Genomic DNA, 25,737 nt, shown 5'->3' with positions numbered 1-25,737 from the left:
AACTAAACCTGATTAAATTTCACAGCAAAAAACGTTTTCTTGCACATCCCTTGGTGAGCATTGATCAGAATAAAATCTTGTTCTAAACCTAATGACAAGCTATTTATCAAACAAAATTATGTTACAATTAATTTGTGAATATTTAATTTTAGGCGAAATTCGAAAGATAAACATAATTAAGCCTATTTACGAAAATGGCTACGGACACTTTCTGTTGCTGCCTCTATTTACACTTTTAACGCGATCCATTAGCTTAATTTCATTCAATTAACCCTCCCTTTGTACTCTTTTTAACTTACATTACTTGCTTAATAAGACAAGTATTTTTTATTTTCATCCTTTTGGTAGCTCTTGTTTGGGTTTTAAAAATATTATGTACAATTTCGTTAGTCCCGGATTTTGTTTTCTTGGTCTTTCTAACAATTATATATTGTATTATTTGCCAAGTTCTGTTCTAGGTAATGTGTTTTTAATATTGCTTGCATTTTTTTAAGTCTGGCTAAACTGTTTTTGGGTAAATATTGTAGTTAAGTGTGATTAATATATACTTTTTATTTCTACGATTATAAGTAATTCAAAATGTAAACGAAAGTGACACAAAAATATATTATGTAGGGATGAACCCTTCGCGCATTTACTTTCGGCTCCTCTGCAATGGCGACAACGGAACTTTTTCAGGATTGATTGAACTTAATAACTAAAAATACATATTCAATTAGTAAATAAGCCAAGAGTGGTTTCTAACATCTTTACAACTTCAAATTTGGCTGCCTAATCTGAATTCTATTTGCTATGTAAGTTTATGCTTATATCGCGCTACATAGGCTCTATTTATAGGTGTCTTGCATATACATGTGCATATATATATCGTAGGTTCCTTGTTTATAAGTAGGTTAAGCGGTTTGATTGCTGTGACATAAACGATACTATAAAGTAACTAAGTAATTTAGTTAATCTTCCTTTTCCGTGTTCCCAAACTCTCTTGCTATGCAAAGTGTGTTTTGTCTCCTAATATACCTTCATTGATAGCATTTGGCTTGCTTGTCGTCTCCTGATTTCAAATCACATTACATACAGGTATGCAGCTCATACTATATGCGCGTTGTAATTGTTATTATAATTTAGTTTGTAAAATCAAAGAACGGGATGTTTTTGTTGAAAATTGGAATTAATCTGCAATAAAGCGGCCTTCGTTGATGTTGTGTTATTATTATTTTGTTGTATTGCATTTTCTGGTCAGCAGTTTGTTCACTGTGGATTGAAATGTGTTAAATTAAACGTTTTTCGCTGGGCGTTTTCTTAGTATTCACATACCTATTCAGACGCCATCGCGTCTGTTTGCTGCTGTGGTAACTTTCTCCAAAGCACCCGCAGCGGCGCCTGTGCCCAACCGCTCGATGACCCGCGAGTCACAGGATATTGTCCGCTGCAAGCACCGCGATCGCTCACTCATCTTCTCTTGCTGCTGTTCGAGTAGTGTGGGTGCAGCATTAAAGTGTCCACCTGCAGACGATAGTTGGTTAGAATTGGTATACCAAATATATAGAGTCAATTATAGTTTACTTACCCTTTGGCTTATCATCAAACATGTGAAGCTTTTGCGCCGTACTAAGTATGCTATTCACCGTACTTAAGGTGGTGGCCGCTGGATCTACTATGGCATTCTTGGATTGCAATCTTCCACCAGCGACGCCCAACGCTTGTTGCAAATGATTACCGCTGCTGCTTCCGCTCTTGTTGCTGATGCTGCCCTTATTGTTGTTCAGATTGTGGTGAACGTTTTGCTGCGGGTGATGTGCACTGATCGAGTTGCGCCGCTCGCGTATCGCCGCCTGGAAGCGTTCCGGCGACTGAAGTGAGCACTTGTTAATGGTCTGTGGCTTGGCAAAGCAGCGATCTTTATTGGTGCTGTTTGGTGTCGTTGGAGTGGTCGGAGTTGTGGGTGTTGTCGGCGTGGTTGGCGCCGTGTCTACCGATGGACGATGGCGCATCCGGTACTCGCTGATGGAGAGCTTACGTTTCGGCATGGGGGTTGGGTCGGGAACCGTGAGCATGGGATTTAGGCGCGGATCATGGCTGGCAGTCCGCGTATACAGTTTTAAAGGTGTGGTAGCCGGTGGTGGCATTTCCAGGGAGGAAGCTGCAACTTTTGCAGGAGTTATGGCGCTACTAAGCGTTACAGGCGTTACTGCTGCAACTCCAATGGGTTTGACTGCCGATAATGCAGCTGTCTTGGCTTTGGTAGACTCCAGATATTCGGCCAGACTGGGCATGGTGTTGGTGACGGGACTGGGGGTGCTAGTTGGCGCCGGAGGATCCTGCAACTTGCCGTAGATTGTGTTGTAGAAGGGAAGCGACGTCACCTTGGTCGAGCAATTGTTAACCAATGGTTGGGTTGCATGAATCGGTGACGGCGTAGGCTGGGTTATCAGTACTGGGATGGGAGCAGCCTTGGGTGTCGGCATGGGCGTTGGAACCAATACAGGACTTGGAGTTGGGGCCGAAATTGGAATCGAGTTTGCTGGGACTGGTGTCGGATGAGCAGGCTTCTGTATGTGATTTGTCTTTTGCTTGTTATCCTTCTCTTTGTCCTTTTCCCTTTCACGATCCTTGTCCTTGCCCTTTTGCTTATCGTGCTTCTGCTTTTCTCGATCCTTTTTCTTGCTTTTCTTCTTCTCCTTCTTCTCCTTCTTCAAGGCAGCCGCAATTAGCGCCTGCTGCTGCCGGCTACCACACATGGACTCTCGCCTTCGGCTAATGGCATTCAGTTTTCCGCTAGCAATGGCAGCCGCCAAACTCATAGCTCCACCAGTGGCTGGAGTCGCCTCCTGGTGGTTATTCTCCTTACGATGCTGCTGCTGTTGAACGGCCGTGGGCACGCCAACCACTGTGGGGGCGGCGAGAGGCAGACCAAGCCCCTTACTGCTGTTCAAAAGGATGCTACTGCTTAGAATCTGACTGTTAGGCTTTGTAAGCTCCTGCTCGAAGTTGGTCTGGCGCTTCTTAGTTGTCGGTGGCGTTCCCTGCAACGGCGATGGCGTGACCACCGGAGTGGGAGTGACTGGTGTAATACACATAGACATGGTGCGGCGCCTCATTTGCTGCTGCTGCTGCTGCTGCTGTTGCTGATCCACGTTGTTGTACGCTGTGTGCTTGGTCTTACCATTCGCAGTAGCAACTGGCAGACTAGGTGGAACTAAGACCGGCGCTAACGAAGATTTGCTATCTGGCTTTGATGGCTGCGTTGTCTTTTTCTTGGCATCCACGATTTGCGAAGTGGAATTGCCAATAACTGCCGCCTTTTGCTTCTCCTTCTCCTTCGATTTTTTCTTGTCCTTTTTCGACTTCTTTAGCTGCTTTTCCTTGTCGCGCTTTTCATCCTTATCCTTGGATGATTTTTTCGACTCCGTGCCACTACCGCCACTGCTGCTATTGCTCTTCTGGTTGGAGGAGGCGGAGGCCAAAGCTGCGGTAGCCTTTTTGTTTCTAGACTGCAAATAGGAAATGTTGGCTGCATGGAACGACAGCAAGCGTTCCTGTATATCGTGTTCGGTGAGATTTTTGGTACTCGAAGGAGCAGGTGTGGTTGTAAGTGGCGCCGCCGCCGTGTTTGTTACCGCCGATGTAATTGCATTTGATGTAGCTGGTATCGTAGGACCTGAAACCGTAGGCACTGCACTGACTACTGACGCTGGAAGTACTGACTCCAGTTTAGGCTTCTTCTTTTGCGGTTCATCCTCCAGTTTAACAGGTGGTTTAGTCTTCACTGCCGCTTTGCTAACATCGAGCAGCGTGGCCGCAGCGACTGCTGCTGCAGTTGGTGTTGCAGTTACAGTTGCTGTCGTGCGCAGCAAAGACTCGCCCGGCTTGGGCTCCACCTTCGTGGGCTCCTTTTTCGACACTATCTCTTGATTTGGCTCCACTTTGGGCACCGCTTTCACTAAGGTATTTTCCAGCTTCGGTTCCACTAGGACGGCTTCAACTTTAGGCTTTTCCTGTTCTTGGCGTTCTTGAAGCTGCTTGATTTCCTTCTCACGCTGCTCCTCCTCTTCGCGCTTCACCTTGACCATTTCCTCGAACTTATCGCATGCCTGGCTCTCCTCTCGTTCCACATCGATCTTCACGTCATCGGCCGCAGCACTTGTGTCCTCCGGCTCGATCTTAACCAGATTATCCTCAGCCACTATTTGATGAGTACCCGGGCTGGGTGAACGCAGAATGTCAACGTCGTCATCTTGCTCCTGTTGATGATTTTCTATCTCCACCTTCAATGCAGTCATGGCGACATTCTCTTCTGCCTCATCCTTAGGCTCCCCAATAACGTCGATATGCGGCTCATCAGTCTCCACGTTTGTTCCATTGCTGACCACCACCAGGCGCCTCTTCTTTAGAGGAGTACTAAAGCCGTTCGCCAGCGGAGAGACAGTTGGTACCGGCTGAGGAGAGGGAGTGGCAGCTACCGACTGATTTTGTACCTGCTGAAGCTCATCGACTGGTGTGGTCTCCTCGCTGATGGCTTGTCGCAACCAGCGCTTCTTCACTGACGAATTGTTTTGAAGTGGTAGGTGCAGTTGTTCGCGAGCAGGAACAGCAGTTGTCGACTCTGCCTGATGTATGAACTGCTCAACCTTAAGTAAAGCTGGCGCTGGCAAGGATTGGCCTTGGGGTTGGCGTTGAAGCTGCTCACGCTCGCCGTTGATTTCGCTCATAGCCGCCTGCACGAGACTGTCCAAACCGGACTGTTGCTGTTCTTCCTGCTGGAACCAACTGGACATGAGCGACTTCTTGGTTTTGGCCCCACCGGGCGGATACTTGAATTCGCCAAGGGAGGGCGATGCTGATGCCGGTGCCGGTTGCTGCTCCAGGGGTCCCATAGCGGCCTCAATTAGCAGACAGGCACTGCTCACAGAAGCTGGAGTTGCTGACAGGGAATGTGATTGGGATGAAGGCGATTTAAATGGTTCGTTGGGGGAGGAGTTGTTGTGGGCCAAGGCCAGAAGAAGACCTGCTGCCTGATCCTCGGATCCGCTGTGATGCGACTGAGGATGCTGACCTTGATCCTCCGATTCTGAGTTGGTCAATGCATGAGACTCTCCATCCGACTCCACCACGATACTCTTTCGTCTCTTGTTATTGCTGCCACCCGAGCCCAAGCCATTTGTATTGTTATTCAAGCTGCGACTAACCTTACGCTTCTTCTTATTTCGACGTTGGGCAGCTGCCGCTGCGGAGTTAGTACTCGTTGGCGTCTCTACATCCTCGCTGATGGAGTTTGAGCTACCACGCTTGTTGGGCGAAGCGGGCGAGTTGCTCGCCTGCCTCTTGCCACCGCTGCTCTGGCGCGTGTCCTTCTTACCGCGAGCTTCCTGCTTCTCCATTTTTTCAATTGCTCGCAGAATGGCCTCCAGCTTGCGATCCTCACGCGACTGCTTTGGCTTATCCTTGGCCGGCGTTCGTGTCGTGGGAGTGCTTGTGGCACTTGCCGAAACATCATCCTCTTTGGATTCCGCTGAGGAAGGAGTTGCTGGTGGAACCGAAGCAGCCGAAACAGGTGTCAGTGGTTGCTGCTGTTGCTGTGGTTGGTGATGCTTGGCAGGCGTTTTCTTTCCGCCGACCACCGCGGATTGAGCACTGACCGTAATATTATTGTTGGTTATTACTGGCGCCAAACTTTTAGTGGGTGAATTCAATTTGGTGGGCGTAGTCGCTGGAATTGCCTGTGCCCCAGTTGAAAATACTATCTGCGGCTGGTGCTGTAGGGGCTGAGGTTTTTGCTGACGCTGTGGCGACTGCGGGTAGTTGGGCTGCTGCGATTGTTGTTGCAGATGTTGGGATTGTTGTTGTACTATTTGCTGATTATGTGGTTGTTGTTGCGTATGTTGCTGTTGCTGTTGCGGTTGTGATTGTTGCTGCACTGTCGTTGCTGCCACTTTGATTGGCGTCACGATATGCGAAGTGGGGGTGGCATGCAGTGTTTGCAACGCACTTACTGCCATTCTAGCCTCATCCGCCATTTGCTGTTGTTGTTTCTGCTGTTGCTGCAGGAAATGTTGCTGCTGTTGCGCACCCACTACTACATGTTGCTGTTGTGCCACAAGGGCGTGCGGCTTCGGCGATTGTTGTTGTGGCTGTTGCGGCGGTTGCCGAACAAAATAGGTGGCCATAGGCTGCTGCGCAGCTGCAGCTGCTGCGATAACAGCCAAAGGCTCCTGACTTTGTTGCGCTTGCTGCTGCTGCAGCAAAGAAGATTGCTGCGGTTGCGGCAATACCACGTGGGCCTGCTGTTGTGCTGCTTTTGGCAATTGGGGCGAAAGCATAGGCGTAAGCATCGGCGTGGGCAGCGCAGCAAGGATCTGCTGCTGATGTTGTTGCGTTGGACTGCGCTGCAAAAGCGACAATTGTTGCGGCGGTATCGGTTGCGGATGCTGCTGTGGTGTTGGTGACTGCATCTGGGTTGGTGTCGGTGACGGAATGGACACCGACGGCGAAGAGGACGAAGTGCAAATACCAGAATCGTGCAGCACACTGGACATGGACACCGAGCAAGAGTTGTTGCTGCTGCTACTGCTTCCGCCGCTGTTGTTGCAGTGCACTCCGGGAACTGGCGCTGTCAGCGATGACGCTGTCACAGACGACTTAAAGCCCAAATTCAATTGTCCAAGCTGTGGACTGTTAAGGCCCATTTGACTGCTCTCGCCGCTGGAGGAAGTGGAACGATTCCTGGAATTTGGCAAAACGGTCGCTCCAGCCGCCACCGCTGCTCCCACGCCCAATCCCATGGTTAGCTGTATGGCTGCCGCACTGTTAGCAGCAGCTGCCGCAGCCGCTGCTGCCGCCGCCTTATTCCGATGACTGCTCCTGGGCTGGGCAGGCGGAGCTTGGAGCTGTTGCTGCACGGCCAGTGGTAGGGCGAAGATACAATCACTTCCCATGTCGCAAGCGCAACGGGTACTTGTTGGCTGAATGACAGCAGCGTGTGACTTCTTCTGCTCCACCGCCGCTAAGTCGTGTGGCTCGTGTCGGATCGTGATTTCCGTCTGGGCACGTATGTGTGTTAATGCCACTATGTACAAGTGAAGAGTTCCCTTCTCGAAGTAGTGCTGCAACTCGGCATTCGGTCGGCAAGATCTGCGCACGAATCGTGCATCGTTGCCATAGGTTCGCGTATCCACACACACCTCCGGACCCTTTAGGTAGGATGGAGGTTGCTGCGCCACTTGTGGAACACTTCCGTCCGGTCGAAGGGTCTGCATGGGCGCCTCCACACCGGGCAGCTGGTAAAAAAATACAAACTGTCCCGGAGTTTTGTGCGCCTTGAAGCTGTTAAGGTAATTGCTGGGCGGCGGTGTGTTCATGTTGACGGTGGGATTCTGGGTACGGAATTGGGTGGTCAGCATGTACTTGCCGCGTAACTCGTGGATGGGGGCATGGGGCGCCAATTCAACGCTGCTAATTAGCACCTTGGCGCCTGCATACGGAATAAGCTGAGCCCGCTGCTCAAGCTGCTCTGTGCTGCCGGCGGTGGAGAGTTGCTGTTGAATTTGCCTCAACGCCTTGTTCTCCGTGTTTTGTATGCTCTGCAAAAGGCTGGGCTGCTTCTGAATGGCATGCAAGCGGGCGCGAAGTTCCGGCGAATAATGGTTGGTCACTGCATACTCGTAGTTCTCGATCCACTGGCGCAGATTGGCGGCATGCTTCTCGGCGGCTGTTAAAGCGGGACTGCTTCCCCCTCCACATGATCCATCTCCGCTAGACTTGCTCTTCCGTTTGCTGCTCTTCTTGCTGGACTTGCCGCTGCTGCCAGTGGGAGTACCGCTTCCGCTGGCGTTCTTTTCTCCGCCCATACCAACACCGCTCTTTTTGGCTTTCTTTAAGGTGGAGGTACTTCCCGAATTCTCTTTGGTTTTCTTCGACTTCTTCGACATGCCGGTGCCCGTGGCAAATCCTCCATTAAGGCCAGATGCCAGCCTGTGCTGTAGTTCCTCAGACATGGGCAATCCAGTGCCGAGTCCACCGCTAAGCGTTGTTCCCGCTGCCACGGCTGCGGCACCATTGGCCGCTTGCGTGGCCACCAGCAGCATGTGCTCCTTGCGCTTTTGACGCTGCAGTGCTCGTGCTCTCGCCTTATCCACCGCACGTGGCTGGCAAAGTTCACACATGTATTCCTCCGGGATGTTTTGGCGGTCGATGCCCATGCAGTCTACATGTTGCCATGCCCTACAAAAAGGAAATCAGGTTAATCATGTACAATTCTATATATGTTGAGCAATCAGATTGAGTTACGACAATGATACTTACGAGCACTTGTCGCAGCAGATCATATACCCATCGTCGTGGGTTAGTTCGCATATGCAGCGCGTTACGGAGTCGTCCTCGGCCTCAGCTTCTGGTGCTGTTTCAGTCTCCTCTCCAGGATCAATGTCTGCACTGGCTAGTCCCATCCGAGAACTGCTGCTAATTGCAGAGTGGGCATCGTCGTCAGCTTGGTGGCGAGCAACTGAGTAAACACAGTTTGTTAGGTTAGTACGAATAGTAAATAAGTGATTGCATAGAGCTTAGTCTATATTTTCTAAGTAATTCATAGTTTCGACCCTACAAAGGATTTAACTAAAACTGTATTTTCATGTACTTACTTTGCTGACCAAAGTAGCTGCAATATCCGCCAACCGCTGTCGGCGTTCCCTGGCTACCAGCCACCGTGACACCAATACCGCCTAGGGACCATTGCTGCGGCTGCTGGACCTGCTGCGCTGCTCCAGGAATCGTGGCATCAGTAGCCGCTTGCTGAGACTGTTGCTGCTGTTGCTGTGAGGCGTACGTGTGATCCTGCATGATGGCATGCAGCTGCTGCAGCCGAAGATCCTGCGTCAGCACCGGCACCGGGCGCACCTCTTCAATGTACAGCTCCTCGTCGTTGGCACTCAGTTGATTGTGCCCCAATGGATGCGATTGTTGTTGTTGCTGTGGCTGCGCCGGCGGTTGGGAAGCAACCTTGGCCAGAGCTGGCGAAGACGTTGGTGCTGCCTCCACGTGGACTGGAGCGTTCACTGGTGTCAGGTGAAGAGGGGTAGCGGGCGTTGGAGTGGTCGTGGCGAATCCGCTACCACTGTTACTTCGCGGGGCTGCGAGATTGCTCATACTGGTGCTTTGGGCCAGGTTATTGCCGCTGCCAACTATGCTATTCACGCTGCAGTTGGGAAATTATAATTAGAAATTGCTGTTAGATTCCTTTTGAAAATATCACAACACAATTTGAACTCCGCCATTGACGAGGCTACTTTTACTGCGAATGCAATAAAACTACTGACTAGCTGGCCGATAGTTGTAAATACAAACTTTGACATTAGCAGAAGATAACTATCGATGCTTTGTACTAAATTGACAATCGATCATGCGAAACATCGGCACTTTTGACTAACAAATCGATTCTAAATCGTTTCGTTTGCATTTTAAAGCCTACTTTACATTTATTGCAATTATTAAATCTCATTTATCTCTAAATCATTATTCCATGTCGACACTTACCCGTGCTTATTGTAATACTCGATGACCGTTGGGGCCTTTCGCCCGCCACCAATCACGTCGTGCTGCAGTTGCTGGTGATGCTGCTTCCGTTCCAGCGACACCGACCTGCTGCTGGGCGCACTCACGGACTGACGACGAGCGGCGGTTGCCGACGACATGTAGGAGGAAATGGCCGCACTGCCACTGGCAAAGCCGTGCGACGAGATGCTCACCGACGGCGTGGTGGCCACTGTAACGGGCGGCGTCCCAGTGACCGTGAGGAACGAAGCGGAGGAGACCGGCTTTGTGCCGGCTGCCTGGTAGTGGGCAAGCAGCATATTGCCAGATGGATTTCCTCCCGGACTACTGGCGGCTGCCCCGTTGCTGCTGCTGCTACTGTTGCTGTAGATGATTTGGGTCGGAGGTGGCATGTTGCCGCTGCCAGTGGCTGGAACCTGATGGAATCGCTGCTGCTGCTGGCTAAACGACTTCTGGGCCATGCTTTGCAGGATGCGGGCAGACAGTTCGTCGGTCATCTGAGTTCCATTAACGATCATAACATCGTCGGTAATCAGAGAGGAGTTGGCTACCGCGTGCTGCTCATTGTCGCTACTCCCGCTACTGTTGTAGTGGGTGCGCTTCGTTGTCTGCTGCTGTTGGGGGTGCTGCTGGATGACGGTGCCATGGGAGTTGACAAACTTAATAGTTCCACCGCCGGCGGCCTGACTCTGCTGCAGAAGATATCCTCCTCCGGAGACATTCGGCGACGCTTTGTGCTGCAGTTGCGTTCCCTGCGGCAGGCTGATCTGCTGTTGCACATACTTGTTATTCAGCTTTGTTACCTTCGCCGGAGTCGGCGTGGTGACTATTGACTGTTTCGCGTAGGTAGGCTGCTGCTGCTGCTGTTGGGGCAATGCAGCAATGGACAGGGCAGTCGTCTGTTTCACAAACTTTGCCTTGGCCCCCGCCTTGTAGGTTTGCTGCTGTTGCTGCTGCGTGATGAAGGTTTTTAGCTGCTGAGCCTGTAGTTGCTGCTGTTGTTGTTGCTGCTGCTGCTGTTGCTGCTGCGATATATTGCTAACACTCTTGACCGTGATCTTTTGATTGGCCTTTTTGAGAAGAGCAGCATTGCCACCCAGCGTTGTCGCCGTAGCATTCACATACTTTGGTTGCGCTGGCTGCACCATTATCTGCGACGGTGATGCCGGGACGTAGGACTGGAGGCGGGTTGCCACTCTGGAGCCCAAAGTCACTTTCTGCAGGGTAGCATGCGGATGTTGTTGTTGCTGCTGATGTTGCGCCTTAAAGGCGCTGATGCTACCAAACTTCTGGGGCTGCTGCTGCGTCTTAGCCGGCGACGCAGTCACATACGGCAGACTCTTGGCTCCCAGATAGTTGAGCTGCTGCTGACCGGCTGCTCCTTGGACTGGTGCCTGCTTGGAGAGCACAGTGAGATTACTAAGCAACAGTTTGGAGTTGTGCGGCGGCGCCGCAGCTGATGCGTCGATGATGACGTTGCTGGTGCTACCGTCCGTGGTCACAATCTTGTAGATCTGGGGATTTATAAGCTCCTGACCGGAGCTCCCCGAACTGGCTGCCGTCGCAGCTAAAGCTCCGGTTCCGGCTGCTGTACGCACCGCGTACTTCTGCGACTGATTGATCGACTGAGACTGGCTGGCGCTAAGGATCTGGCGCGTACTGATCGACATGCGACGTTGCATTATGCGCAGTTGTGCCTGTGTGGACAGGCTGCTGCCATCGATGACGATATGTGGGGGCGGCGGCTGGGGCCCACTGGCTACACCAACGCGGTTTATGCTGCTGGTGCTGCCGCCGCCACTGCTGCTGACAGCAGGCTCCACGAAGACCGCGTCGTGACTGGACATGGGCATGGTGGTAATGCTGCGGCAGATTGGTCCGCTAACTAAAATTAGATGTGTGTTAACAGGAAGGGAGCCTTGGTTCGGCTTGAGAGTTCACTCTTTTGGTAGAGTACGGTTTCGGTCTCGGTTTAGTTTCTATTTCACAACACTACTTTACAGATAAGGGCGTCATGTTGCTGCCGGTTCTGCTGATGCAGATTCTGCTCCTGCTGTCGCTGGGCCTTTGTTGACGTGCCCCCAAAACATTGGGGGCTCAATGCATAACCTCTGGCTCTGGCACGGATGACGGAAGCTGAAACTCCCAGTGGTAACAACTGTAGGCGTAGGCGATGGTGCGCGCTCGATTTGCATAGACGGTGTCCAACTCTGTGCCACATCACATTGTCAGCCATCACAATCATAACGCTGGGAGAGATTCGGCAACTTCCTTTGCGTGCTCCCCGGCTTCTTCGCTTGTGCGTCCTCTGCTCGACTCCCTGTATACGGATCCTTATCCTAAAGCTGATCCTATTTTGCAAAAATAATAGTCCCGCCCAATTGATATTGCGTTGTTGTCCGTCGTTGTATGTGCGATATTGAATTCTTTGGATACGGTCTTTCCATAAACGATCTTTCGTTGTATCTGCAATGAGCAAAAAACAACATAGCTATTTAATATGTGCAATAGAGAAACAGTAACAATAAATGATACAGACTTAAACAGTTAATTTGTAGCCATTTAATAAATAAACAAATCTAAGTTTTTGTTACAAAATCACCAAAGGTGAACTATTTCGGATGTAAAGCTTAAATAAAATATGTTTATGTACCACGGGTACATTGCCATTATCGATAAAAATTCAGGGAGGCGCTCATCTCTATTATCCAGGAGTAGCATTGCCAACACCAATTCAGATTTGAGTTATGTAACAAAATAAAAAGCACAGCACTGCCAACGGGCGCCAAAAATGCGCATGCGCACTTAAACATCAATATTCACGTTTATTCTACGTATGTATTTTCGTCTACGCTTTCGGAATGTGCTTCGTGGTGGGCTGGGGCTGCTGCACTTGCTGTAAACTTGAACGCAGCATCAGGGAGCGGAAAAGTAGAAAATCAGCGAAACAGCAAAGCAAAAACGGTGCGAAAGGTGCGCCAAAGCAAAAGCAACAAAGGGATTGTGCATTGTTTACACTTGTGTGCGTGTGCCTGAATACATGGATGTGTAGGTGTAGTGTGACCCCCCTGGCCAATAAAATAAAAAGCACCAACAACGTTTAGCACTGGTACATTTGGCTTTTGTGGAAACAAGTTTTCTCATTTTGCTTTGTTTATCTGCACCGCTAAATGGCTATTTTCAACGCAATACGCGTCCCAAATCAATTAATTGACTTTGGGATATTTTAGTTAGAACTCGATAAGCTTTGTAAAGGTTATTATATTAGACTTAAACTATGACAACCATCTTGTTTATTCGATTTATGCCTGAACCATGCTTGCTATCTAACGAATTTCTTTGTAAATAATTTAAAGAGTTGTGATTTTTTATCATAGGAATACATTTAGCATAGTCTACTTAAGGTGTGTATGTGTGTGACGTAGTAAACGTGTTTAAACGCTTACACTTAAAAAAAAATCAACCTCTATTACCCGTTTCTGAAAGATGTCAACATTTGCCAAGTATGCACCTTATTCTCTAATTCTCTAATTTACTGCACATTACGGGCGTTTGCCCCGTCTTTCGCATTGCAAAGCAGAGAGCCAAAGCAAAGCAGAGCGAAAAGTGAATGCACTAATTTCGCCTTGTTTTTGTAGTCGTTGCTTTAGTCGTTGGCTTTTCAGTTTCTTGTATCTATTACACATTACACAGGCCACTTGCACTTGGGTATATCTGCCATATCCCACCTGCGTGTGTGTGCGACTACTGGTGCGATTGTGCTGGCTGCCAATTTGCGCCTATTGTAGATACAGTTTCTAATTGAAACAGAGAATGGGGAGCAGCGCAATTGATTCCCCAATTGAATACTAAATCTGGGAAAGAACATACTTATGTAACCTTTGGTTTACTGCCTATAGATTGTCGGATACAAGATGCAATTATGTAAAGGCCGTCAGGTTAATCGATACGATAAACTAACTAATTTATAACTTCACGCTGCATTTTGATAATCCAGGAAGTTGAGCTTAGAACTCTTTGACAGTGGCTGTGGTAAGCATTTCTCATTTCCGTTTAACGTTTCGTTTCATATTTCTCAATGGAAACAAAGGGGGGCCACAAAAGATAACGCCACACATAGGGGAGCTGGGGCTGTCGTAAATTTTGATTTGGGTTACAAACACACACACTAGCATCGACATTTAGAAAGAATCTTACAACGCTCTTAGTTAAAAATACACATGCGAGAGAGGGGCGAGGAAGAATTTGGTTCTCTCATCGTCAGAAAGAAGGTGAACTACACTCACACACACACGCACGTGTTCGAGTCTAACCCTACCCCAACCCCAACAAAAACTACAACAACAACAGCATCAGCAAGTAAAATGCGCGCCATAAACAAATTACACACAAGCTCACACAATAAGCCCCCTTCGCGCCCATTATCGGTTCGTGGGTGTGAGCAAGACAGCAGCAGATCCCCGTAAATCGTGCCTGCAAATGCACGTTGAAAACTTATCGCGCACACACAAACACATCAAAACTGGCCACAGTGCTTTCATACAGGGTCGCATCCAGGGGGGATCACTTGGGATACATGCCCCAAAATCAAATTCGTGGTACCAACAAAATATTAGATAAATAATTCAAATTTTGTTTACAGTTTCCTCTTAACTCAGAGAGCTCTCTCTCGAAAATATTAAAGAAATAATTTAAATTTAGTTATGTATCCTCCTTATTCAGATAGCTCCCTCGCAAAAATTATTCATTATCCGCCACTGATTTCGTGACGTTTTTGTTGGGGTTTTCTTTTTGTTGCTATGGGTTTTGTTGCATCGCTAGATGAAGTAGAACAAATACAAAGCTACTCGAGTCTCGCAGACGCACACATCCAAACGAGTGTGTCGAAAAGAGAAAGACTCCTATTGTGATCTTCGGAATAAAAATGAACCTGCAATTAAAAATAGTAATGCTGCTCATATTAGTTTGTTGACCAATGGACTACGTGACTGCACAATATCAGGGGTATTGCTTTGGCTGTACTTTCATTGACACAATCGCCAACCGTAAAATGGGCTTTGGTTTTTGCATACGAGCTAGTTTGTAGTGTCTACTATTAATTGCGTCTTATTTTTATTCATTTGCTTTCTATTTCTGGTTTGTCTAATTCGGTCAATTACCAATCAAGAATTGGGGATGCATTGGATTTTATTTCAAAGGTTATGGATTTTGCACCATTAAGCAAAATTCTGAAGTGGGGTTGGGAGGTGATTTTAGGGTTGCGGCAGTTTGGTTTGGTGCCGCGACAACCCTTTGAATTATCGAATGCTTAGCTTTCGCGAATTTACATTTTTGCGATGGTCTTGTCTGCGCTGCGCAGAAAATAACGAAGACCGAGCGCAGGCAAAAAGTTGTCTATCAACTTTTGCTTTCATTTTGTGGCGAAAATTCGCGCGTACAAAGAGCAAGGCATAAATAACAATTGCAAAAATCACGTATGCGCGAAGAGCAGAACAGGAACATTCGAGCAATGCCTATAAGAAAGAGCGAGATCACCCTAGCTCCGCTCACACACACACATACTGAGCTATGTTAACTGCGACCAACTTCACGGCGTACAGAGGTGTAAACGCTAGAGCACGCAATAAAAAGTTTGACGAAAACAAGGCGAAAGAAAAGAAAATAAAAACTATATCGGTCCGTTCTAACATTCTGGATAATGAGAGCAATATGGCGTCGTCCATATTTTTTTTTTTATCGAGCTCTCTTAGTTAAATTTTACTTATGCGGTAGATTTGTTATTAAGATGTTCCGACTAGCTGATGCGCATGTCAAAATATTGGTAGAGACAACAAAAACACTACACGGCATACACATTGCAATAAAATTCCGGCGGGGTGTGCCAGTTCGAAATCTGATTTCAATACCGATTTAAATAGTTTAGACACTCGAGCAAAACAAAATAAAAAATTGAAATTTAACAAAACAATTGCTTTGGGCTGGCAACTCTGTGTGGGGCATTATTACGCACATCTACCTTCACGTTGCACAAAACGGAATCGAAAGCAAAACAAATGAACCCGCCAACGTGTGCGAGCGAGCCCACCATACAGACGGCGAGTGGAAAAAAGAATATGCAATCAAATATGGCGACACACACAGTACACAGTATGCAAAAAAAAAACCAAAAAAAGAAGGCATCAACAAATGGAATATTTATTTAACTTGCTCGGAACAAAATAAAATTTGAATTTCAATCAGATATGAACCGATTTATATGTATAACCCATTCGATTGTATTTTTTCCAACTCAAAAAAATTTGCCGATTTAGGCGCGCACTTACACTCACACACACGCTCTCGTTTTACTCACCGTTTACTTTGTTAATTTTAAGTTTTCACTTCATTTTGCACAACTTAGTTTAATTTGACGGCAAGCTACGTGGTTTTTTTTTTATCTCGAAACTTTATATCTTAATTTTATAAATACAAATTGGATTTGTATACACTTTGACACTGTTTTTTTTTGTTCCGTTGCACATTGTCGATTCGCAGCATTCAAGGGATGTCGCGACGCAGTTTTGAACGTTTACTACCTGCACAAATCAAAATGTTTCTACTTTGATTAATCAATTTTATTATTATTAAAACCGTATGGCACAAGAAACAGAAGACAAAACGCGCAAGAAAACACATACATTGGTGTTGCCTAAGACGTGTGTAAGAGCGAGACGACTAGTCGGTTCGACCAGAGCGAATAGCTAGTGTGACCGTTCTATCTCATGGAAAAGACTTGCCAACTGCCTATTATCGCCTATTTTATTTTGTTCGCCTGCCCTGCTTCTTCTTCTTGGTTTTTGTGTTGCGCTGTTTCCCTGTTTAGCCTATTACTACTGCGCCTGGCCATTCCGAAATGCTGTACGTACATATTCCGATTTCGCCTTTCCGCCTATTCGTTGATACCCACACAAACGTATATCTGTGCATGCCTTTCTACGTAGGTATTTGTAAAATCTATACACACGGATGTTGGCGCACATATACACAAAAAGTAAAATAGTTATGTTATTAACTATTTAACCAGAAGCTATTTACAATTTTGACGTCCATTAATCAGATTATCAAATACAAGGACTAGATACAGAAAGGTAGACAAATTAAAAAAGGGAACTATAGGGAAATGACAATTAGTTTAAATCAACTTATTGGCCATCTTTCGGCTAAAGACTATGAAATTTATTCAGAATCGAACCACACAGTCAAATAAACTATACTTTTTTGTAGAATTAGTTATACCTCTCTTACACTCACACAAATATTATATATATATATGTATATATAGACCGCGGCTAGTACACGTTTAGCGTCGTCTCGCTCCCACCTACGCTCTGCTCGTATTTTGTCTCTCACAATGTGTGTGTTTTCCTCTTTTCCAACACGCTAATAAGAAATCTTCATTTTTAAAAGTGCTTTTACAGCCAAACTAACACGTTTCACGGGGGAATTTCATAGTTCTGCGATTGCCGCGCTCGCATACTACGCTCCCAGCTATTTTCACAAATTTTTTGTTGACGTTTGGAGCACAATTTCCACACGTTTTGCTCACAACTTTCCGCTTCTAAAAAATTAGCGACTGACCAACCGAAGACGGTCACACTACATCGGGGCGATAGATCGTTATCGCTCGACCAGGGATTCTATACGATGAGCTTTGCCGATGTATATCGATTGCAATAGCAAGACCGTTCATCGGTTATGTTTTTCTTGTGTTTGGACCTATTATCAATAGCAAATTATTAAAATGATTTAAAAAAGGCCTTTGCGTTGCATTTATAATTTAGTTTTGCCTGCAAAATGAACATTATCTTTGCGATTATTTATTTAAACTTTTGGTATTTTACGCACACTTAAAGAGAGCCACACTGCTGTAAATATATTTTCTTATTTTACATTTATTTACTTTGCTTTAATTTCTTAATGCAGTCAGTTTGAGGTACTTTTAAGTCAGTTAAATAATTGTCCACGTAGTTTGGGGAGCAAACGCCGATTCAGAAAGTTTATCTGGAATCTCGGCAATATCTTCGTAGACCCTGACCCCAGCTGATAATGGAAATGTACATATTTTAATTTACCTAAAAGGAGTCGCCTCAAGGTGTCGCAGTGCCATGGACACAAATGTGAATCCCCTGGCCGTAATCTTGGTTTACTTCGATAGCAAGGGTGATCGGTTACTGTACAGGTATCCCTACCAGACTCTAGGACAAACGGAGGTGGCCAACGACGAGCAGCGGAAGTCCAGGTACTTTTGTAAAATAACGCTATGATCTGAACTGAACCGAATTATTCAATCACAGAAAACGCAATCCCTATGCCGTGGCCAATACGGACGATCTGCTGCAGACGCCCACCCACTTGGGCGCTGCCAAGAGCCAAGGACAACTCCAGGGATTCGCTGACGAGGTCCTATCCGCTCTTTTTGCCGTTAAGCCACAGCTATGCAACCAGAAGTTTGAACTCAAACTGAACGACGTGCGCTTCGTTAGTCATCCCACTCTGATTCCGCACAAGGAGCAGAGAAGTGGACCAATGGCCAAGCAACAGATGCTCATCAACATAGTTTTTGCGCTGCATGCGCAGGCCAGCTACTCGATTGTTAAGTGCTACCATGAACTGAGCAAGCGGCTTGGACTGGCGCTGAAGTTCGAGGAGCAGCGCAGTGGATATCTCACCGAGCAGACGGCCCAAATGGCCCGCACACACGACGAGCAGCAGCAACAGCCGCTGGAACGCACACTGGAGTTGATTGCAGAGCGCTGTAGCTTGGCGCAGGCCTTGCGCTCCATCTTCCACGATCTGTGCACCACAGGTCTGCTGAGTACCTCGCTGAATCACAACCTAACATTGTGCTTCTGTCTGCCCGCTAAGGCACACCAGCTCCATAAGAAGGGCAGCATGGTAGATCCCGAGACCATAGATCGCTGTCTTCGTGCACTGAAGCCTTATCATGGCATGCTACTCCTGGTGGACTTTGCGGAATTGCTGGACTGCGTTCCACCGACAGGCGCTCGCATGCTATGGCAACTAGTCGACGCCTATGACCCACTGATAAGTCTGCAAAGCATGTCCTCCAATGCCGACTTGAGCATCGAACATGTTTATAAGCTCGTCTCGCATTTAGTGTACTGGGCTAAGGCTACTATTATTTATCCCCTCTGTGAGACAAATGTCTATGTGATTGCGCCGGATGCACCGTTGCACACTAAATCCCATCTGGTGGAGAAGTTCTCGGCGCGTTTTGCCGGTATGTCGCTATTCGAGGTGATCTCTGATTTTTCGTTACCCACCTCGATTGGGCACTTAACCACGCCCTTGCAGCAGCCGGCGCGACAGGGTATACTCGCACAAATGGTGATTTGGATGCTGCAGCACCATCTGCTGATGCAACTGCACACTTACGTTCAGTTTATGCCCAGCGAGGATGAATTTGGAGATTCGGCCTCCTGCAGCAACCATCTAAGGGATGCCATTAGCGATGAAGAAGGAGAGCAAGAACAAGATGTGGACGAATTGCATGGCTCCATGCTTAGCATGTCCAGTCATCCGCTGCCAGTGCCTGCCGTGTTGGTGGGCGGACATCGACGGGACGTGTCCGAGGACCATTCTTCACTGGCCTCTGACAACATCGCCGTGCAGCCATCGTCTAGCCACAAGTCCAATTTCAGCATCACCGCCTCGATGAGCACTGACAATTGCGACAGCCTTGATTCCATGGAGGATGAGCAGAAGCTAAAGGAGCTACTACAGGTTTTTAGTGATGCGGATCGAGCCGCCATTCGTCGAATTCCCGCCTCTGCCAATGTGGATGATCTCTCACTACTTGTGAAGCTGTACCAGATGGGTTATTTTAAGAGCGAGCACCACCTGGAGGAGATTATGTACTTCGAGAACCTGCGCCGTTCGCAACTGCTGCAATTGCTGGATAAATTTAGGGATGTGCTTATCATCTACGAAACCGAAGATCCTGCAATTGCATCCATGTACAATACCAAGTAGTTTGGGACGAATTTGCATTCCTAGATGTTTATGTTGAATGTTTTTGTTCAGTTAATGCATATAATCTATAAAATAGTTGTGTATTTAAGTTTGTAAAGTTTGCACAGCAATGTTAATTACGCTTGTAGACTAAATGTTTTGTTACTTATTTTTACAAGCAATTTCTTAAATTCAGTTCAATTATTGTTACACTAATTTTGTTTGTAAAGTGTTGATTTCATAAAAATTTCAAACAACTTCGAATAATCATAATTATGGACGTTGAATTTAAACTTTGCGCCCATTGTACAGCTATAAGATGTATCGATAAGTGCAGAGTAGTTTGTTGCTAAGAGTCACTAAAAGAAAATCTAATATACTTTTTTTTTAGAAATGTTTGTTAAACATAAAATAACAACTTTAAATCATAAATAAAAGCTGGCAATACAATAAAATGCAGAATGCAGCTGATTATTTCGATTTGGTATGTTTTGGTATATTCTAATGGTTGGTATTTTATCAACCAGCTGAATTTTGTTGATACTGCATATTTTTGATCCTGACTGCGAACGTTTAGAATTCGGCCATGCTGGACATTTCGCAAATGTGCCGTGTTTGTAGGGACGAATCCGACTGCCTGGTGGATATATATACAGAGTCATGTGCCTCCAAGCGGGATCAGGAGCAGGAGCCGCCCTTAGCGACAATGCTGAGGGAATGCAGCGGATGCAGCGTGGACAGGAAGGACGGAATGCCACAGTTCATCTGCGTGGAGTGTGCGGAGGCCACAAGAAATGCCTATCGGCTAAGACGGCAATGCCGAAAGAGCCATCTATACTTTGACCAGCTGCGCCTGATGATGAAGGAGCTGGAGGATCTTGAGGATTGCTTTATTATAACGGATAACCCACAGATGTCAGTGTCGGTAGTCGAAGCTGGTGAAACGGCGGAGACCTGCGAACCACAAGGCCAGGAACCTCTTTTCGTAGAACTTGTGGAGCCTAAGTACAAGTCTCCAGAACCGAAGCCACTGACACCTCTTTTTCCAGACAACAATGAGCTCGCGAAAAGTGATTCTCCAGTGAAGACGCCAGACACCAAGCAAAAGAAAAGGGCGCGATCATGCTCGGATAGTGAGGCATGGAGCCCGGAAAGTGAGAAAGATGATGATGACCAGGAAGATAAAACCTGGAATGGACCAAAGCAACGCAAATCGAAAAAGGTTGGCAGACCATTTCGGTGCCAGCAGTGCAAGCAAACCTTCGCCCAAAAAATTAACCTACAGATTCACATGCGAGTACATACAGGCGAGCGTCCCTACAAGTGCTCCCAATGTCCGCGATCCTTTGCCCAGAAGGGCAACCTTCAGAGCCACACACGCTGCCACACCGGCGAGCGACCCTTTGAATGTCCGAAATGCCCTAAACGATTCCGGCAAGTCGGCCAACTGCAGGTCCACACCCGGACTCACACCGGCGAGCATCCGTACAAATGTTCCATTTGTCGGTATAGCTTCAAGCAACAAAACGGCCTCCAGCGACATATGACAATACACACCGGAAAAAAGACCCGGATCAGCAGCCAAAAAACAAAAAATAGTTAGCTTTAAATAGTTACGTATTTTCATTTCATGAGATAATCGATTTCTTAAAGGAATTTGTACATTTGTAAGGTAGGCCAGTAAAAAGTAAATAATAAGGGTTTTCTATTATATAAAAACTTTAGATGTTATATGTCAATACCCACATGACTCCTTCTTTTAAGAATCTCTGATACTATTGTTCTGTTTCCTTCCAAAGACTTCCAATCTAAGCTGCATATTATAAATAAATCAATCCGATTATCAATGGAAGAAGCATTATTTATGTCTATATCAATGTTAGCCAATGTCAATATATGTACATCAAATTGTTTTTAACACCAGCCCCTAATTAAGTATTAGTTTAGTCCCTAACTTGTTTCTATTTTATAAAAATATTGAAAGTGTTTTTAACAAGATGATTAATAACTATTTGGTAGTTGGGTGCATTTTGCCAAGCGTTTATCGAGCGGCTGAGATCCCTAAGACTATTTAAGAGTTCTTCGTTTGGGCCTAGTGGATCTCTTGCCGTGGATGCGACTGTGCATGGTCAACTGGGCCTTGCCGGTGAAGTTTTTCTGGCAGTCTGGGCACTTGAAGGGCCGCTCTTTATCCACCTCATTGCGTTTCTTCATTTTCGGCTGCAGGTCGTCCTCGTTCTCCTCCTCGTCTTCGCTCTTGATGCGCTCCACGAGATCCCAATCCTCGGCCTCCAGGAGATCGCAGGTCTCCTGGTCGATTTGCTCCTTCTTTACGCGCGCTACGTATTCCATGGTCCTTGTGTAGCGCCTCTTGAATCTCATGGCCTCCCGTAATTTTATCAGGCACGGCTCGCACACCTTCAGGGGAAAGCCATCCCCGGATGCCACTGGATAGTCACTGCAGTTCTTCAGCAGATCAGCCGGCGTGGGCTCCGGCTCCTTGGTTTTCTTTAGATCGGCGCTTAGTTTGTCCCCCAAGCTCTTGTTGTCGTAGATGTCCAACATGTCCTCCGACTCGCCCATGCACACACGGCACATCTTCACCAAGTCCTCCATGACTGGGGTTCCTTATTAGATTTCAAACAAATGCTTTTTAAAACAAATAGCTAAGCTACATCGACTGACCATCAATCGATAGCAGAAAAATACCAATTGGCGCTATTCCAGGGATGCGACGTTTCATCCTTCAAAGATGGATTTAAGGTTAGAATTATTTAATTATTGGTTCATTATAAAAGCATAGATATAAATGTATAAATTGTCTAACTTATAAATATATATATAAAAAAAAAAAAATTTAGAAATATTAAGATAGGAATATAGGGTAGGAGTTGAGACAATTTGTTGTCCTATTAAATGTAAGGGACGAAATGTAAACATATTTGTTTAAAAAATTAATATTCTTTTAGCAGGAACATGGCACGGATCAAAAAACAAACAAAGCCCTGTTGAACTAATTATATTTATATTTAACCAGTTTAGTTTACTTCATGATTACAATTCTAAAATCCAGAGAATGATTTGCACTACAAATGGCAAAGACCCCGGTTCGCATAAAACTGTCGCAACTTGCGCAAAGTTCAACTGGACACTGGTCATTGTCTTCTAGGCTTATCGGGCGCATGGAATAACTTAAGAAACACCATAGACAGCGCAGATAATTGCCCAAGCTAAACTTAGCTCCATCTCCGACCAAGCGGAGTAGCGATAAGATTCGAAAGACTTTTATTACAAAAGAGTTCATGAAATGTATTGCATATTTAGCGCCCTTGGGGCGTGAAAATAAAAAAGAGTATACAAAAATAAAATAATGTGGGAGCGGGATTATCTACATCTCCACGTAGGTGGGCATGGTCATAACACCGCAATTGTTCTTCTTTGCCGACATCAGGATGTAGCCATCGTTGCCCCAGTAAGTGGACCACGAGTTCTTCACCAGCCAGTAGTCCTCGCCATTGATGGAGCCATAGCCCACGGCCAGGACGGCGTGATCCAGTCCATCTACATCGTTCTTGCACGTTGGCTCATAGTAGACTCCGTGCGAGTAGAAGCTAAATGTCTTTGGAGAAGCATCAATAGCCACCGACAGAGGTCCGTGCTTGAGCAGGGCCAGCTTGAAGGCATTCGGATCGTTGGAGGTCACATTGACGAATCCCTTAATGGGTGCCACCAGGGTGACGTTGTTGACGTGACAGTAGCCATCCTGGCCCAGATAGGGACCATACTCCTCCTCCGTGGGCACTCCGCCGGACTGCAGCATCCACTGGTACACGCGGAAGTCCTCGCCACCATCGCAGCCATTGTTGCCATACGCCCACGAGCAGTCAATAAGCGCCTGTTGGGAAAGCCGGACCAGATTGCCGCCGTTTTTCAGGAAGAACGCGCCCTCCAGGTGTCCAATGGTACCGAACGACCAACACGATCCGCACACAGATTGATCTAAGGGGAGTTTACGATTTAAAAGGAGTTTCAGAACTTCGAGGATTTAAGAACCCACCTTTCACCGGAGTGACAGCGCCGTATAGCCGCCAATCGTACTGGTCGGGAATCTCGTCCTGGTACTTGGGCACATCGTAGGGGAACGGCTTGCCGGTGTTGTAAATGCCCGATGATCTGTAGCCGCGTCGTGCCTTCAACTCCTCTTCGGTTTTGTCGGCCAAGTGATTAACGGCCAGCGTGTAGGTCAGTTTGGCCCGATTTTTGGAGTGGATGTAGCGCAGGTTCTGACGGAAGATGTTCTTGCGATGCTCGTGTTCCGTTTCGCTGGGATACGCAACTCCGTGCTTCCGCTTGAAGTGGTGGAATGCCTTGTCCACATGCTCATCGGTTCCGGCTATGAACTCCTGCATGGGATTGAAGGTGGCATAGTGGCCCGTGCCGGGTCCGGGGAATCCGACGCACTGCAGGCTGTCATCGATCTCGAACACTTCGTTGGGGATATCATCGTGCTCGTAGCTGTCGTAGTCCAAGTAGTAATGATCGTAATGGGATCCTAGCAGGGTGTTGTAGCCCCTCATTTCGTAGCGCACGGGAATGGGCATGCGGCTGGAGGGATAATGAGGCGACTTCTTGTACCGCACCCACAGCGTATAGACGTTCTTCTTCTGGCCAATGGTCGACTCCAGGCGAAACTTGTCGCAGGTGTAGCCCAAAAAGGATTCGGTGCCCACCAGGCTGAAGGGTTTCGCATCGGGCAGGATGCTCTGAATATCGACAGTCTGGTCGGCGGTGCCATTCACCTGCAGACAGGTCAGCTTGTTGTTCTCCGTCTTGGTGGTAATCGGTGCCAGCTTCAGCAGTGTTCCGAACTGACCCTCGCCAGCCAGCTGGTACGTCTTTACCATTCCGCCGTAGTAATCGATGCGGGATCGCTTCGTATTCTTGTCATACCAGGCGTAGAAGGGTTCGGCAATCTCGGCGTACGGAATGTACAGGGTTCCCTTGACTATGTAGTTTGGATCCCATTTCGGCGGATTCGTGGCATTAGCTATTTTCGTTGGCGAAAGTGTGGAGAGATTCAGATGAGAAATGAGCGGGAATTTAACAATAAGAAACGGTAAAGGGCAGCCATCGCGGTTCAAGCTCACGCCATTGCGTATATACTGTGTACATATGTACGTACATTTGTATATATACTTATACACAGTCGCGGTCAAAAAAGCAGTACTTTCCCTTTGGACGGAATATTATTTAAATTATTTAGAAATCAAATTAAGCTGATTTGTTTAAACTTAAAAGTCAAGAAAAAAGATTCCTTTCTTTGTTTATATATACCTAATTTCAACAACAAAGATAAGGTAAAGTTTTCAATGCTAAGACGATAACCTCGATTGTTTTAATATGTGTGCATTAGTTTAAAGCGCACACAAACGCAGAAACAATTATTCTTTGTTTGGCTAAACTCTTTTGCATTCTAGCGTCTATAACTCACCCGAGAAAGCCAAGCCTGCGAGCAGGGCTAAGGCTAAAAACACTTGCATTCTTGAGAATTCACCAGAGAATTGTCTGGAATATTAGTTAATCCCGACTTTACTTAACTACCTATCTTTTCGAAGAATTAAACTGTTCTGCCGGCTCAATAGTCGGACTGCCTTAACAACAACTTTCTATGGGTGAGGAGATAACGCCGCCGTGAAAAACATCGGTATTCATCGGTTGAAGAGCTTTCTCGTTTGTAAAACGAGCTTATCAACATTGTTTTGTTTTTGTATTGTAATATTTTATTTGCTATGTACTTCGTTACGTATTTCTTACGTTTATATACGTTGTGCTTAGAAAATATCTTTGTTAAAATTAAAAACTTGTTTTTGTTCACTAAAGCAATAATTGCTTCTTAATTGTTATCAATATCATGTGGTCTAAATTTTTTGTTTGAGATTTGTTTTTGAGATAAGGTTGATTTTGTATTAATATTTTAAATATCGATAACAATAACTTTTTTGCTAGCACAGGGTGTACACGGTTTTAGCGATACCTTCTACATCTAGTGTGACCGTAGTGATCATCACTGAGAATTAAAAATAGTTGTCGTTGTTAAATAATAAAAGAGGATGCACTTCTTTCTGGTATAGTTAAGCTTTAAATATAATACAATACCTCTCAACAAATAATCAAAATGAATAT

At 46.5% G+C, this 25,737-nt stretch overlaps 5 protein-coding genes across 6 annotated transcripts; 2 read left to right on the top strand and 3 right to left on the bottom strand.

Moving 5' to 3' along the window:
* Positions 1-507: 507 nt before the first annotated feature.
* Positions 508-17,179, bottom strand: LOC6534065. The gene is made up of 8 exons (XM_015194919.3): positions 17,011-17,179; positions 15,896-16,118; positions 9,526-12,009; positions 8,634-9,187; positions 8,299-8,497; positions 1,568-8,217; positions 1,315-1,503; positions 508-1,251 (listed from the first exon to the last, which is right to left on the bottom strand). The coding sequence occupies exons 3-7, from the start codon at positions 11,394-11,396 to the stop codon at positions 1,319-1,321; spliced, it is 9,459 nt and encodes a 3,152-aa protein (XP_015050405.1). The 5' UTR covers positions 11,397-12,009; positions 15,896-16,118; positions 17,011-17,179; the 3' UTR covers positions 508-1,251; positions 1,315-1,318.
* A 119-nt stretch (positions 17,180-17,298) lies between these two features.
* Positions 17,299-20,028, top strand: LOC6534064 (GATOR complex protein NPRL3). Of its 2 annotated transcripts, XM_015194916.3 has the most exons (3): positions 17,299-17,449; positions 17,662-17,821; positions 17,877-20,028. In XM_015194916.3, exons 2-3 carry the CDS (start codon positions 17,688-17,690, stop codon positions 19,573-19,575), a joined length of 1,833 nt encoding a protein of 610 aa, XP_015050402.1. In that variant the 5' UTR covers positions 17,299-17,449; positions 17,662-17,687; the 3' UTR covers positions 19,576-20,028. The 2 variants fall into 2 exon arrangements, with proteins under 2 accessions (XP_015050402.1, XP_002094750.1); XM_002094714.4 differs by lacking the exon at positions 17,299-17,449 and having other exon boundaries at positions 17,456-17,821.
* A 49-nt stretch (positions 20,029-20,077) lies between these two features.
* Positions 20,078-21,415, top strand: LOC6534063 (zinc finger protein 333). The gene has a single exon (XM_002094713.4). It carries the CDS (start codon positions 20,141-20,143, stop codon positions 21,155-21,157), a length of 1,017 nt encoding a protein of 338 aa, XP_002094749.1. The 5' UTR covers positions 20,078-20,140; the 3' UTR covers positions 21,158-21,415.
* On the bottom strand, positions 21,395-22,257 carry LOC6534062. The gene has a single exon (XM_002094712.4). It carries the CDS (start codon positions 22,168-22,170, stop codon positions 21,622-21,624), a length of 549 nt encoding a protein of 182 aa, XP_002094748.1. The 5' UTR covers positions 22,171-22,257; the 3' UTR covers positions 21,395-21,621.
* A 565-nt stretch (positions 22,258-22,822) lies between these two features.
* LOC6534061 (digestive cysteine proteinase 1) lies at positions 22,823-25,210 on the bottom strand. The gene is made up of 3 exons (XM_002094711.3): positions 25,046-25,210; positions 23,612-24,601; positions 22,823-23,553 (listed from the first exon to the last, which is right to left on the bottom strand). Exons 1-3 carry the CDS (start codon positions 25,092-25,094, stop codon positions 22,943-22,945), a joined length of 1,650 nt encoding a protein of 549 aa, XP_002094747.1. The 5' UTR covers positions 25,095-25,210; the 3' UTR covers positions 22,823-22,942.
* Positions 25,211-25,737: the final 527 nt, after the last annotated feature.

Source organism: Drosophila yakuba, chromosome 3L, assembly GCF_016746365.2.
Source record: "Drosophila yakuba strain Tai18E2 chromosome 3L, Prin_Dyak_Tai18E2_2.1, whole genome shotgun sequence".
Taxonomy (NCBI): domain Eukaryota; kingdom Metazoa; phylum Arthropoda; class Insecta; order Diptera; family Drosophilidae; genus Drosophila; species Drosophila yakuba.
This window is presented reverse-complemented; position numbering and strand designations above follow the sequence as displayed.

Excerpts from the sequence above, each read along its gene's own strand:
- LOC6534065 (XM_015194919.3), bottom strand. The coding sequence starts at position 11,396 with ATGCCCATGTCCAGTCACGACGCGGTCTTCGTGGAGCCTGCTGTCAGC. Across the intron at positions 9,188-9,525 it reads GAGTATTACAATAAGCACGG|CGTGAATAGCATAGTTGGCA; the intron begins GTAAGTGTCGAC and ends TCCCAACTGCAG. Across the intron at positions 1,504-1,567 it reads GTTTGATGATAAGCCAAAGG|GTGGACACTTTAATGCTGCA; the intron begins GTAAGTAAACTA and ends TATCGTCTGCAG.
- LOC6534064 (XM_015194916.3), top strand. The coding sequence starts at position 17,688 with ATGGACACAAATGTGAATCCCCTGGCCGTAATCTTGGTTTACTTCGAT. Across the intron at positions 17,822-17,876 it reads GACGAGCAGCGGAAGTCCAG|AAAACGCAATCCCTATGCCG; the intron begins GTACTTTTGTAA and ends ATTCAATCACAG.
- LOC6534063 (XM_002094713.4), top strand. The coding sequence starts at position 20,141 with ATGCTGGACATTTCGCAAATGTGCCGTGTTTGTAGGGACGAATCCGAC.
- LOC6534062 (XM_002094712.4), bottom strand. The coding sequence starts at position 22,170 with ATGGAGGACTTGGTGAAGATGTGCCGTGTGTGCATGGGCGAGTCGGAG.
- LOC6534061 (XM_002094711.3), bottom strand. The coding sequence starts at position 25,094 with ATGCAAGTGTTTTTAGCCTTAGCCCTGCTCGCAGGCTTGGCTTTCTCG. Across the intron at positions 24,602-25,045 it reads CGCAGGCTTGGCTTTCTCGG|CTAATGCCACGAATCCGCCG; the intron begins GTGAGTTATAGA and ends CAACGAAAATAG. Across the intron at positions 23,554-23,611 it reads CGCTGTCACTCCGGTGAAAG|ATCAATCTGTGTGCGGATCG; the intron begins GTGGGTTCTTAA and ends AACTCCCCTTAG.